A 13,281-nucleotide genomic window follows, 5' to 3' on the forward strand; every position below is an offset into this window, starting at 1 on the left:
TGTTTGTTGTTCTTTTTCTAGGTGTAAATGTAAGGTTAGGTTGTTTATTTGAGATTTTTCTTGCTTCTTGAGGTAGACCTGTACAATCTTCCCTCTTAGATCAGTTTTTGCAAAATTTCAAAGATTTTGGACTATTGTGTTTTCATTTTCATTTGTCCCGAAGTATCTTTTGATTTAGAAACACATTTTAAATGACAATTAAATGCAACCCATGTAGTACAATAAATGTACATAATTTAACATGAATAACCATAATTAAATTTGCGCATATGCAGCCAAATAGCAACCACCATGCAATTCCCCCCCCCCCCCCCCCCCCGCCACCACCACCAGCTGAGTGATCACAAGGAACATTCCATTTCAGAGTTAAGCTGAGGAAAAATGTTTCTTAGAATGAATGAAACTTGGGAAATATGAAACTATAAGTGAGCAAGAGGGAACCCAGGGCAGCAAATGCTGAGTAAATTATACTTTTTGACAGAGGGGCAGGTGTCAGTAGACCAATATAAGCTCTCAGGTGCTCACTATGTGACAGCCATGGTGTTCAGTGTTTCCTATACATCACTCTATTGAGTTAAGTAGTTTTATCATCATTTTATAGATGAGAAATTTGAGCTCAGAGATGTTAAGTAACATGCCCAAGGCCACAAAAGTAGGCGACAGAGCCCGAGTATGAACGTGGATGTGTCTGACTCCAGAATCCTTTATAGTCCCAGTTATACCAGTTTCCACACTGGCCTATGGCATTGAGTTCTGTAGTTATTATGGTTGTGGTTTACCTTGTCCAGGTATTCCTAAAGGGGTTATTTAAATCAGAATTTTACAGAGAGAAAAAAGTATCGTCTGTAGTGACTGCAAGCACAATATGGAGAACGATACACAAGTGACAAAATAGTGAGCTGGAAAGTTAGTAATATAGGCTACTCTGGCTTTTTATGGGAAGAAAATAATTCAGGTTTCTTATGACCCTCCATTGTACAATAGTTATTTGAGTCTATATTACTTCCTTTGTCACATTATCAAATATCTTACTTGCTTTAAGAGCCCAGGATTTTACCATTTGGCAATTTCAGGTCAACCATGAGCTATGAACTCGTGACTGTCTGGTTCCACTCACCAAAAGACCATGATTAGAATCATTGACAACAGCTCAGCTCAGGTATAAACAGCAGCCCTCTGAGCACTTCACCCACCTTGCTTTGTTAGGAAAACTCTTTCTAAGGCATGGACCTCTCAGATATGAAATAAAAGTAAGGATTTGTACTGAAATTTTCCTCCTTTGTATGCACTTTATTTTCTATTTTTGTTTCCTTCACAAAAGACTTCACCATGAAAAGGAGGAAGCCCAGACTGAAATGAGTTAAAACCTTCGTCTTGGAGAGAGGATTGTGGCTTGGCCCTGAGTTAAGGTGAGATATGTTGATGCATACTAATGAGACCGTATTAAGCTCTACATCGTCACATACCCTCCTTCCCTTTCTCTCTCCATTCTGTCTCCTTTCCTCTCCTTTCCAAGCTGTCTTTGCCTCTTTTCCTCTTCTGGAAACTCAGTGGACCAAGAATGCTACTTTTCTAGATCTCAAAAGGGAGACACATGAACTCAAGAGGGAGAACATGAAGAGAGAGTTTGAGCTGAGAAAGATAAGTGTAAGAAATCACAGCTGTTCTTGAAAGTGGAGGGTGAACAACTGCTGTGATTTTGCTTGTCACCCTGACCCAAAGGGTTGCTGACCTTTGTCTTCTTTCCTCCATTATACCTTGCTTTCATCCAAAAATGCTCTTTTGTAATGATTTCTTGTCATGTTCCAGAAGGTCCCCCATATATTTAGGCCCCAAAGAATCCAGTTGATGTTTTGATCACTTGCTGTGTCCTCTGTCTCTGTTAAGGCAGTTTCACTGTCTTTCAACAAAGTGATGATGGTATAAATGCCTTGTGCTGTTGGATAAGTCATGAAAGAGAGAAAACGTAGATGGCAATGAGACTTTAGGTGCTTTTTTCCTACCATCCAACCACTATAAGGATTCTTCTACTGTTGTTGCAAAGGTCTTTTCTAGGAAACCGTGGCTAAATAAAGCCTTTTTGCACTCTAACCCTCAGAACCTGTCCATCTTCTCTAGATCTTCTTTTACACCCCCCATCCTCTTCTCTATACCTTTTACTTCCTCTTTCCTTGTAGTATTATTTCCATTAATATCTTTAAAACATCACAAACATACAGAAATATTGCAAGTACACTACAAAGGTCTTTTTTTTCCTGAATCTTTTAAGAGTAATTTGCCAACTTGATGCCCTGTTACCTCCAAATACTTTAGTTTGTGTTTCTTACCATCAAGGGTATTCTCCTCCAGAGCCAAAATTTAACCATCAAAATCAGAACATGAATGTTGCATATTACCATCATCTAATCCTGAGACCCCATTCAAATTTTACCAGTTGTCCCAATAATGGGCTGCCTAGCCAGTTCAGAATCACGATTGCATTTAGTTATCATGTTTCTTTAGTCTCCTTCAGTCTGAAAAAGTTTCTTAGTCTTTTCTTTGACTTTGACTTGCATTGATATTTTTTAAGATCACAGGCCAATTATTTTGTCAAATATCCCTCTAACTGGCTCTGTCTGATATTTCCTAATGGTTGGATTTGGGTCATGCATCCTTGGGAAGAATATCACAAGGGAATGCTCTGTGCCCTCATTGCATCCTATAAGATGATGCACCATTTTGATTTGTCCCGTTACTGATGTTGTTCATTCACCACTCCACTATGATGGTGTCTGCACGGCTTCTTCAATGTAAAGTTACTTTTTCCTCCTTGAAAATTAGTAAGTATGCTGGTGGAAGGTACTTTGAGCTATGTAAATTTCTGTTCCTCACCAAACTTTTAATTTATTCATTTATTTATATCAGTATAGATTCTCAAGTTTTCCTATTTTATTTGACCAGTTCCCCTGTATATAACCAATTACCCTCCTCCTCTACCATCCTCTCTCCTGCTCAGACACCCTCCTCACCCTGCTAGGCTCTGATTTCTTACACTGTACTCCCCTTATCCTGACAACAGAGGTGTTCTTGCCTCCTTTGGGTTCTGAGCCAAGGCTCCCCACTCCCCCAAGTACAGATTCCTGCCTCTCTTTGTCCCAGCTAATGGATTGAAGACAAAATTGTTCAGGAATAAAAGGGAATAGGAAGAAGGACGTCTTCTGTATTCTTTGGTGCTCCCTCTTTTTCCTCTTTTCCATCTGTCCTGACCTATCCTGACCCCTCTCACCCTTGCCAACTCTTGCCAAGTCCTTGCTTTCCAAGCAGTCAAGGCAAAATTGAACCATGGACAGTGGCATAAGCTCCACCAGTCAGACTATGAGGGTTTGAATCCTGGTATGGGGACTTAGTTCCCATCCTCTCTGTTTTAGATGGTGGTGGTGGTGGTTTTATCTCTTTCCCATTTTTATCCCCTTAATGCTCTTTCTTTCTTTCTCATTCTTTTTCCATTTTGGCTTCACTCTAGACTGTTTTACTTCCTTGCTTTTCCAGACTCTTTTTACTTTCCCCATGTTCATGTACAGATGTGTTGAAGGGAGGCATTGAGTTGCCACCAGCAGAAGGTCTGATGGGGAATTCCCATGCCCACACTCATATGCTTAATGGGATGTCATGTAGCAGTGGTGTCTGCATCCCATGACCCTGGCTGGGACAGCAGCAAGACATGTTCACTACTTACCCCTTCACTTGAGCAAAAGGGAAAAAAAGAGTCTCTGAGGAAGGACTGAGGTGGAACTATACACCTGAGGCAGAACACATAAGCAGCTTGCTGGTTAAGGAACCTTACTCTAACTGGCAGGGAACTTGTGAAAAGGGAAGGGTGATCTTTTGAAAATATGAATAGAATTACATTCTGAGACCATGTTCCCTTCCTGGAATTCTGTCATTTCTGGTAGATAAGAGGCGAAATCCAATGATGTATAGCCATTTTTCATTGTCGAAGCAGTTTCTGGGGAGAGAGCCAGAACGAGAGACCAGAGGAGATAGACAACAGTCATTGGTTAGAAATCCTCATCCAAGAGCTAAGGATCAGTCAAGGGTGAATGGTCAGGAAAAGACGTTCTCAGTGTAGTGTAGTTTTGATACAGTTCTCACAAAAAAGGATTTGAGAACTCTTCATGATGGCAGGAGCAGTGGTACTATTAATTAGGAAGACAGAACATAATGGTCTGGGGGATGTGGTGTGTGTGTTTCAAGGCCTCCTAGAGAGGTTCTTTCCCTTTCCTAACTGCCCAAATAAATAAGTGTTGCCAGCCCCATTCCCCAGGCATTTTCTGTTACATGGATCTTTTCTAGAATCTTGAGAGCTCTAATCATCCAGTATCCTTTTTTTTTTTTTTTTAAGTTGCTTATTCTTCCTATAGAGTGTAAGCTGCATGGGGACAGGGATCTTCTCAATCATGTTCAGATGTATCACCAATGCCCAAAGCAGTGACTGGCATATCATAGATGTTGATAAAATTTGTTGAATTAATAAGTAAGTGAGGCAACTTCATCATATTAAATTTTCTCTGTATCTGTTCATTGTATTCCCATCCCCTCGACTCTCTGATGTTTGTGAGTAAGCACCATGAAGAAGAACAATAGGAACTCTACCACAAGGATCAATAAGCAAGATGCCATCTCCGTCCCACCCTTCCAAGATGCAGGAGATCTTCAAAATATGTTGGATGGAGGAGAGTATGCCCCTTTTGTATCTCCTCCCATATTAGAGAGCAATTTTATCCAGGTAAATCATATTTGAGCCCTGAATTAAGTTCCAATAACTTCAGTAATTAATTTTCTCAAAGAAACTGAAAAGATTGGGAGGAGAATTATTTTAAATGTGATAAAGGACTGCATGAGACAGTTAAAGGGAATAGTTTTGGAACTTTAACCAACCTAAAATAATTATAATGTTAAAGGAAAATTCACCTCAATTTTTCCCAGCAAACTCTCACCCGGGAATTCTGTTCTAACTCTACCATAATTGTCATTCTATCATGTCTTCCCAAAATGACATGAAGGAATTACAATGAATTCAAACATCCCACCACAGGAAAGCATTCAGATGGCTCCTTTCTTAGATTTAGAAGACATTTTAAAGAATAAAATGTATGACATGACTGAGTATTAAAATGAATTTTGGTTGGGATGAGCACTGGGTATTGTATGTAAGCGATGAACCACGGGAATCTACCCCCAAAACCAAGAGCTCACTTCCTCCTGCACCCTTTTCCAATAACCTTTTGCAAGCTCTAATGAACACTGGGAGAGGTAGTTAGCACCCTGTAGACCAGACACACCCCATATCATAACTGGGTAAGTTATTCCCTTCAACGTACACAACCTCTCAAGGTTAGTATGTCTTTGGCAGCAAGTTGCCACAGGTTATGCCTCAAGTTTAAACAAAAAAGAACAATGATCTCAAAGTAAAAGAGCACAGCTCCCTTGCATGGAGTCATCGAGGACCCTGGTCCTCTCCTTTTGCTCTATTACCCTCAGGTTGGCTCCCCTCAGGACATTACATGCAAACAGGATGGTGACAGCTGCCAGAAACAGACGAAATGCTCTCATCCTAGCAACTTTCTGTGAGGGCTGAGAAACTGTTCCCAGAGCCACCAGGAGGCCCCTGCTGTGTCTCATTGGCCAGGAGGGGGTCACATGCCCCTGCTGAAAGCAAGCATTGGCAAGGGGATGAAATCACCATGACCAGTTTAGGTTTATCAGTATTTAACCCCAGAGCTGGAGCACCATCCCTGAGGGGCAAATACTGGATGAATTCTGAATGCTGTTAATCAGGCATGGCTTTGGGTAGGTCCATAGTGTGGGCTACAACCTTTTTCTGAGTATATCTGTTTTTAAGTGATTTTTTTTTTTTTTTTTTTTGAGAACGTACAGCTGAGAAACCAAGTGTTGCCCCTCTTTGGCTTCCTTCACATCCCTGTCTAGCCACTTTTCAGTCTTCTCATCTTCCAACTGGCAGAGATTTTTACTGGCCAAGATTCTTTGATTTGGGGATTTTTGCACATGCTATTCCTCTGCCTGGAAAGTTCTCCTGTCCAGTCAGTTAATCTCATATTGTTCAGGTCTCAGCGAGAGGTCTCTTCCTCTGGGAGATTTCTCTGACCCTATGTCCAGGGTGTGCTGGAGCAGCTAAGTGTTCTGGAAGTTTGCAAGTCTACTGTTTAACACAGCCATTATTAAAAATTAGATTGTATAAACTTATATACTCAAACCTCATCATTCCTATTATTTTACTACATTTTACTATCATTTATGCTCTTGAGGTTATGGATATAAAAATTTGGCAAAGGTCAGTGAAGACTTGTGTGAGAATCAATTGACTATATTGAATTTAAAATGAAGAAAATTGTAAATATCATTGTTTGTAAATTGTGCTACTCATCTTTTATAGCAGTAAAATATGTAATTATCATATGCATATCTTCCAAGAGATAGTTGTTATACATTTACCAGCACACCACTGCCTATATCTCCTCTTAAATCAAGTCTCCTGTTATATGCTTCACAGCACAGCACCCTGACCTTGTACTTGGGAATACTTCTTGCAATAATGATTAGTGACATGTTTGCTTAATGTTCACCTTCCCTGACAGAACCCCCATGGCCCAGGGACTGTGTCCGTCCATTCACTGTGATATTTCTTTTATTTTGAAAAAATGTTTTAATGTTTATTCATTTTTGAGAGACAGAGAGACAGAACATGAGCAGGAAAGGGGCAGAGAGAGAGGGAGACACAGAGTCTGAAGCAGGTTCCAAGCTCTGAGCTGTCAGCAGAGCCTGATGTGGGGCTCGAACTCATGAACCACAAGATCATGACCTGAGTTGAAGTTGGACGCTCAACCAACTGAGCTACCTAGGCATCCCACACTGTGATATTTCTAAGAATTCACATCAACAAGTGATTGAACAAATGCATCATGGTTCATTTCTCCATTATTTTCTGCAGTGCTCAGGTAAGCCAGGTTGTTGGGGCCATATACTTTATCACAAAACTCCTCTTCCTGTTCTCTACCTTAGGTTAATAGGAGAGGTGAATCCGTTTACCTTCACAACCGAGCCAACTGGGTGACTGTAGGCATCTGCTCTTCCAGTAGCACCCACAAGACCCCCAATGTGATGCTTCTGGCACATCTGACACCTGAAGCCCGGAAAGATTCAGAACCCCTATTTCAAAGGCTCCTGACATCTCCTTCTCCAGAGAACCTGGTGCTCACCAGGTGAGTTACAAAGGGAAGAGGTTAAGGATCTCTCAGAAAACATGCTTTACCCCTGAGAAACCGAAAATAGAAACACCAATGATATTTGCTCCAAGGGAGCATCTCACTTGCACTGTGTGACAAATGATAGAGTCGTGTCCTCAAAGTCTGGGAAAATAGCTTATGACAAGCTGGCAGTCAAACAGGTAGTTAATTTTTAAAAACTAAACCTAAGTAACAGGAACTGAAGATTCATAATAAACTGCCTCTCTAGGGCATGTCCTTCTTTCCCCAGCATCTCAGCCTCCATCAGAATTAGCTCTGGTCTTGGGGCACCTGTGTGGCTCAGTCTGTTGAGCGTCCAACTTTGGCTCAGGTCATGAGCTTGCAGATCGTGACTTCCAGGTCCTCATCGGCCTTGCTGCTGTCAGTGCAGAACTTCGGATCCTCTGTCCCACTCTCTCTGCCCCTCCCCAACTTGCACTCTCCCAAAAATAAATAATTAAAAAAAAAAAAGGATTAGCTCTAGTCTTGTCTCAAGCCACTAACTTGCTGTATGACCTAGAGCAATCACTCAACTTCTCTCTCAGCTTTCCAGGATTAACTAAGTAGGACAACTTCTCAAGATAAATAGTTGATACTCTGATTTTTTAAGCTCATCAGAGTCTTAGGAGTATGCTTTGAGCGAGATGGCCCTCAGGAGCCTGGTTACATGTACTAAAAATCAAAGTTTTGAGCCTCAAAAGCTAAGGACAAGACCTGGGAACATGGTGGCCACAAGAAGGTACTGTTCAACCTTGTGCCTGCCCCAACCCAGGCCCGTCTGGGAGACAAGCCTGTTTCCCTGAATCTCACTGTCACAACTGTTATGCAACATAAAAGGAAAAGCCTTTTGACAGGTCTCCAATCAGGCCTCCAGATGACATTTGTGTTTGTTTGCAGGTTTCTCCCTCTACAGTTTGTGACTCTTTCTGTGCACGATGCTGAGAATATGCGCCTCAAAGTAAAGCTGGTCAGTGGTCGAGCCTACTACCTGCAGCTCTGTGCCCCTGCATGTAAACAGGACACCCTATTTTGTCAATGGGTGGAACTCATCTCCCTCTTGAATCAGGAGAAAGCCAAAGCTTCCAAACTGTCAGAAGTCTCAAGCCTCTCGGAAATCACCAATAGCACAGATATCACAGGTTCAGTGGACATCATGGATATTGCAGCATTTGCAGCCATACAGACCCCGCACATGTACACATGTTCAGACCCTGTACATGCCATAGAAAGCATTGATTTCTCAGAATTCACAGATGTCACCGATGTCACAGACGTCACAGATGTTCCAGAAAATGAGGTCACAGAGGCCCCAGATATAAAAATTGTCACAGAAGTCACAGAAGTCACGGATGTCTGTGATGTCCCAAGCAACTCGGAGGTTACAGTGGTGTTTGAAAACGATGACATACTAAGGGCCAAGCAAGAGGAAAAGGTATGTGATATGGAAGACTCATTCTTAATAATCAAGAACAGGAGTGATAACCAAGATCACCCTTCTTGGTTAGCTCCTTGACATTGATTATCAAAATGCTGTGAAATGTGCTCTGAGTAATTTTAATGAGATAGTATCCCTGAGCCCCAGTATAAAGGAGTTGTAAGACATATCCTGAAAGAGGCGTGACCATGCTTACCATCAGATTTAACCCAGTATCAGAAAGCTGTGGTGGAATGGAAAGAACTTTGGGACCAGGGTCAGAAGACTTGGGTTGGAAACTTACCCTGCTGCGTATCTGTTTGACCAATCCACTGAAGCTGTGTGAGCCTCAGTTTCCTCATCTCCAAAGTGAGGATACTGATATGTAAGGGCTATTTTAAAGTTTAAATGTATATAAAAGTACACACTACATTGAAGGATGGGGTGAAATTTCAGTGGGTAAAAGTGAGGGTGGAAATAGAAAAATAAAATACCAAAAGAAGTAAGTTGCTTTAGAAAAAGCCAGAAAGTGAAAAACCACAGAGCCATATCCAAGAACAGTTAGTTCAGTTTGGCTGGAGCATAATATATACGGAAAATATTGGGATAGGATTCGAAAGTTGTCTGCAAACCTTGAATGCCAAATTAAGAAGCGTGGACTTTGCTCTTTGGGCAAACTTTAACTGTAAAAAACCTCTGTGTGAGGGAGTGAAGGAGCTGTGTTTTTAGAAAGGTTAATCTGACGGTAACATGGAATGTAGGTAAAGAGAGAAGTTTGAGGACTACTGAGGAAAATCTCCATGGGGCCCACAAGAGAAAAGTCATAAAGGGCAAGGATAAATATTTTACAGGAGAAGCAACTGCAATAAATATCGTGGAGAAAATTTAACCTCACTAGTAATCAAAGGAATGCAAACTTGGGGGAAAAATAACCTATAAAACTGTTAATTAAAAGAATAAAAATAGGGGCACTGGGTGGCTCAGTCAGTTAAGCATCCAACTTTGGCTCAGGTGATGATCTCGCAGTCCATGAGTTCGAGCCCCGTGTCAGGCTCTGTGCTGACAGCTGGGAGCCTGGAGCCTGCTTTGATTCTGTGTCTCCCTCTCTTTCTGCCCCTCCCCTCTCACACTCTGCCTCTCTGTCTCTCTCAAAAATAAATAAACATTAAAAAAAATTTTTTTAAAGAAGAAGAAAAATAGTCAGTGTTAGTAAAGATGTGGTCAACTTGGAATTCTTATAGGTTTGTGGTAGGGATGAGAATTGGCCCAAACTTTCTTGAAATCATTATGAATCAAGAACCTAAAAATGTTTATACCCTTTGATTCAGTGACTCCATTTTTAGGAATCTTTCTTAAGGAATTAATCAGAAATAAGAATGAGGATTTAGCTGTAAAGACGTTAATTATACTGTATCTATACCATGTTGGTAAAAATGAAAGAACAAAAATTTGAAAGTAACCTAAATATCCACCACAGGGGAATTGCTAAACTAATGTAAATCTACAAAGGACAGGTGCCTTCTTTATTTTTTTCAGGAGCAACGACAGTATCAGGCAAGACCATAGACAGTCAGTAAATATCTATTAAATGAATGACTACTCTGTAGTTATTAAAATTGTTGGAAAAATTTTTCTTGCAGAAATTTTCATGATTGGGAAAAGTTGAGTGAAAAGTGAGTATGATTCCTATTACATGAAAATACATTTCATGCTCACAAACAATAGAAGGTGAGAAAGTCATACTGTTAACAGCAGTTTATTTCTAGATTCTGGGATTAATATTTTCCTCTTTACACTTTTCTGAATTTTCTATTTCCTACAATAGAAATAATTTTTAATTCAAAAAAATTCAAGCAGTTTTACACAATTTTTAATGACATGAGGAGAATGCTTTTAATAAAATCATTAGGATATAGAACTGAAATGTTATCACAAAGAAGACACTTACAAAATAAATAAATGGGCACAAAGACTAAATGACATGTGCCATAGGAGTAGTTATTTCTGGCCAGTGGCCTTAAGCAGACAATAATATTCTCCCTTTCACTTTATATCTTCCAGGATTTTCTAAATATTCTACAGTAAGTATGTGTTACGGAAAAAAAACGTGTTTTCTTTAAGGAAGAAGAGTATTGTATTATTTTCGAGGGAAGTCAGGAGAGGCGATGGACTAGGCGGTGCTGATGGGAGGAGGAGGGTGCGGGTATGAGGGATGTCAGACAGACGGAGTCCTTAGGACCCACTGACCAATTCCTCTGAGGCCCGAGACAGATTCTGAGGAAGACAGTGAGTGGTGAGGAGAGGTGATGCATTAATAGAAACCAAGAAATCAAGACAACAGGAGAGATTTTATAGTATTAGTTCTAGGTATTGGTTCTAAGTCTTTTGAGAAATAAATGCTTTTGTCTTATTGTGAACCTCCCAACTCATGTCACCTGGTAAATGCTCTTAAATAAAGAGCAACATTAGATTGGAGAGCAGGTGGCAAGGCATTTCTAGACAACCTTCCATGCCCCGACAATTCAGAAAGAGGAAATGCTGTAATTAAATACTAGTTTTCTCGTGTGAGGTGACAGTGGTGTGCCTGACCACATGAGCTTCTGAATGGGCTGTGTCAGGTCCCACACTAGAAGCCTCTGATGCCCGCCTGGCCTCCTCAGTGGCCACACAACACCAAGCGTCATTCCCTCATTACTGCGCCCAGGCACTCGAGGGCACTCAGTTAATACGAATGACATGATTACTGTATTAGATATTGCTCCAGAAATCATCTATTTCTGTATGACACCGTTCTGTTACCTGATTTGCTGCTGTTTATTATTTTCAAAGGAAAAAATGGAAAACATTCTGAAGCCTGGGTGTCTACGAGATACAAAAATTAAGAATGAATGCAAAGAATCCTCAAAACATGTCACCATCTCAAATGTAACACTGACTTTCGAAGATGAACGATGTTTTCATTCTACTTTGACTCCAGAAGAAAGTGACATAAATTCATTCAAAAGGATGAGCATTATTAGAACATCTGAAATAAGGACAACTGATTTTAGCAACACAGCTCTCAAGGCTGAGGAATCCAGGTATGTGAGGCAGGGAAATATCAGGGATGCTAAGACGTGAAGTAATTTAAGTGTGTGCTTTAAGGTCCCCGCAACTCTGGCCCTTGCTACTGAACAGTCTCAACTGTAAATACAATGTAATTGAATGATACCATCGTTAACTCTCAATTATCCACTGAGCCTGGGTGGCTCAGTCAGTTAAGCATCCAACTTCGGCTCAGGTCATGATCTCACGGCTTGTGAGTTCAAGGCCCACAATGGGCTCTGTGCTGACAGCTCAGAGCCTGGAGCCTGCTTCAGATTCGGTGTCTCCCCCTCTCTTTGGCCCTCCCTTGCTCATACTCTCTCTCTCTCTCTCTCTCTCTCTCTCTCTCTCTCTCTCTCTTTCTCTCTCAAAAATAAATAAAAATTTAGGGGCGCCTGGGTGGCTCAGTCATTTGAGCTTCTGACTTCAGCTTGGGTCATGATCTCGTGGTTTGTGAATTCGAGCCCTGCATTGGGCCCTGTGCTGACAGCTCAGAGCCTGGAACCTCCTTTGGATTCTGTGTCTCCTTCCCTCCCTGCCCATCCCCCACTTGTGCTCTGTCTCTCTCTGTCTCTCAAAAATAAAAATAAATAAATGTATAAAAATTTTTTTTAAGTAAATAAAATTTTATAAAAAACTAAATTATCCACATTCAGTTTAACCTTGTCAAATTTTTATTTCCCTATCAACTTCTCACACCCTTCAGTTCACATTTGAGTCTATCTGGTATCAATTGTGTGTGGCTGAAGAATACAGGATAGAATCAGTGTCCACAGTTTGGAGTTAGACTATGGGAACTCTTTCTTTCATCTTTATACTTCTATTTTCTCCTCTATGTATTTCTCATGCTTTTGTACATTTCCAACTAATAAGTTAATAATCTGAAAAAAATATTTTCATAATTTTAATACACAGTTGCAAGCTGAATGTGAAGGAGCACTGATGTATTCTAAAGATAAAAGTTAATCCAATCATTTCAGAGTAACTACTAAAAAGAAACCAAAGAAAAACACAGAGGTCTGAATGCTTACAATAGTAAGACTGAAAATAGGGAATGTAATGAACTATGTCTAAATTCTTCTTTGTTTGTTTGTTTTTATCTTGAGAGAGAGATAGGGAACAAGCAGGGGAGGGGCAGGGAAAGAGGGAGACAGAATCCCAAGCAGACTTTGCACTGTCAGTGCAAAGCCTGATGTGGGGCTTGAACCCACAAACTTGGAGATTGTGACCTGAGTCAAGGGTTGGACACACTCAAGTGACTGAGCCACCCAGGAGCCCCTATCTAAATTCTTTTTAAATATAAAAAAGGAGCAAGGGAAAACAAAAACAAAGCAAAAAATAAATAAATAAATAAATAAATAAATAAATAAATAAACGAGAAAAATTATTAGTAATGTGACGTTCCACAGGGTTTGGCTGGTTCTTCAAAAAGAATGACAAAACAGGCAAACCATTGGACAACTTTTTTTTTAATAATAAAATTAGAAATTTAGAGGTCAT

At 40.4% G+C, this 13,281-nt stretch overlaps 1 protein-coding gene across 10 annotated transcripts in view; it reads left to right on the forward strand.

Annotated features, from left to right (window-relative positions):
* Positions 1-13,281, forward strand: part of GARIN2 (golgi associated RAB2 interactor family member 2) — a 36,077-nt gene that overhangs the window by 8,365 nt on the left and 14,431 nt on the right. For 7 of the 10 annotated variants that reach the window (XM_045451311.1, XM_045451313.1, XM_045451316.1 and 4 more), the window contains exons 2-7: positions 1,074-1,237; positions 1,322-1,409; positions 4,603-4,765; positions 7,060-7,259; positions 8,181-8,715; positions 11,527-11,777. In XM_045451311.1, the coding sequence (XP_045307267.1) occupies positions 4,607-4,765; positions 7,060-7,259; positions 8,181-8,715; positions 11,527-11,777 (1,145 nt within the window). In that variant the 5' untranslated portion in view covers positions 1,074-1,237; positions 1,322-1,409; positions 4,603-4,606. Of the gene's footprint in view, positions 1-1,073; positions 1,238-1,321; positions 1,410-4,598; positions 4,766-7,059; positions 7,260-8,180; positions 8,716-11,526; positions 11,778-13,281 lie in introns of all 10 variants that reach the window. The other 3 variants (XM_045451314.1, XM_045451312.1, XM_045451321.1) reach the window with 3 other exon arrangements.

Source organism: Leopardus geoffroyi, chromosome B3 (assembly GCF_018350155.1).
Source record: "Leopardus geoffroyi isolate Oge1 chromosome B3, O.geoffroyi_Oge1_pat1.0, whole genome shotgun sequence".
Lineage (NCBI taxonomy): Eukaryota > Metazoa > Chordata > Mammalia > Carnivora > Felidae > Leopardus > Leopardus geoffroyi.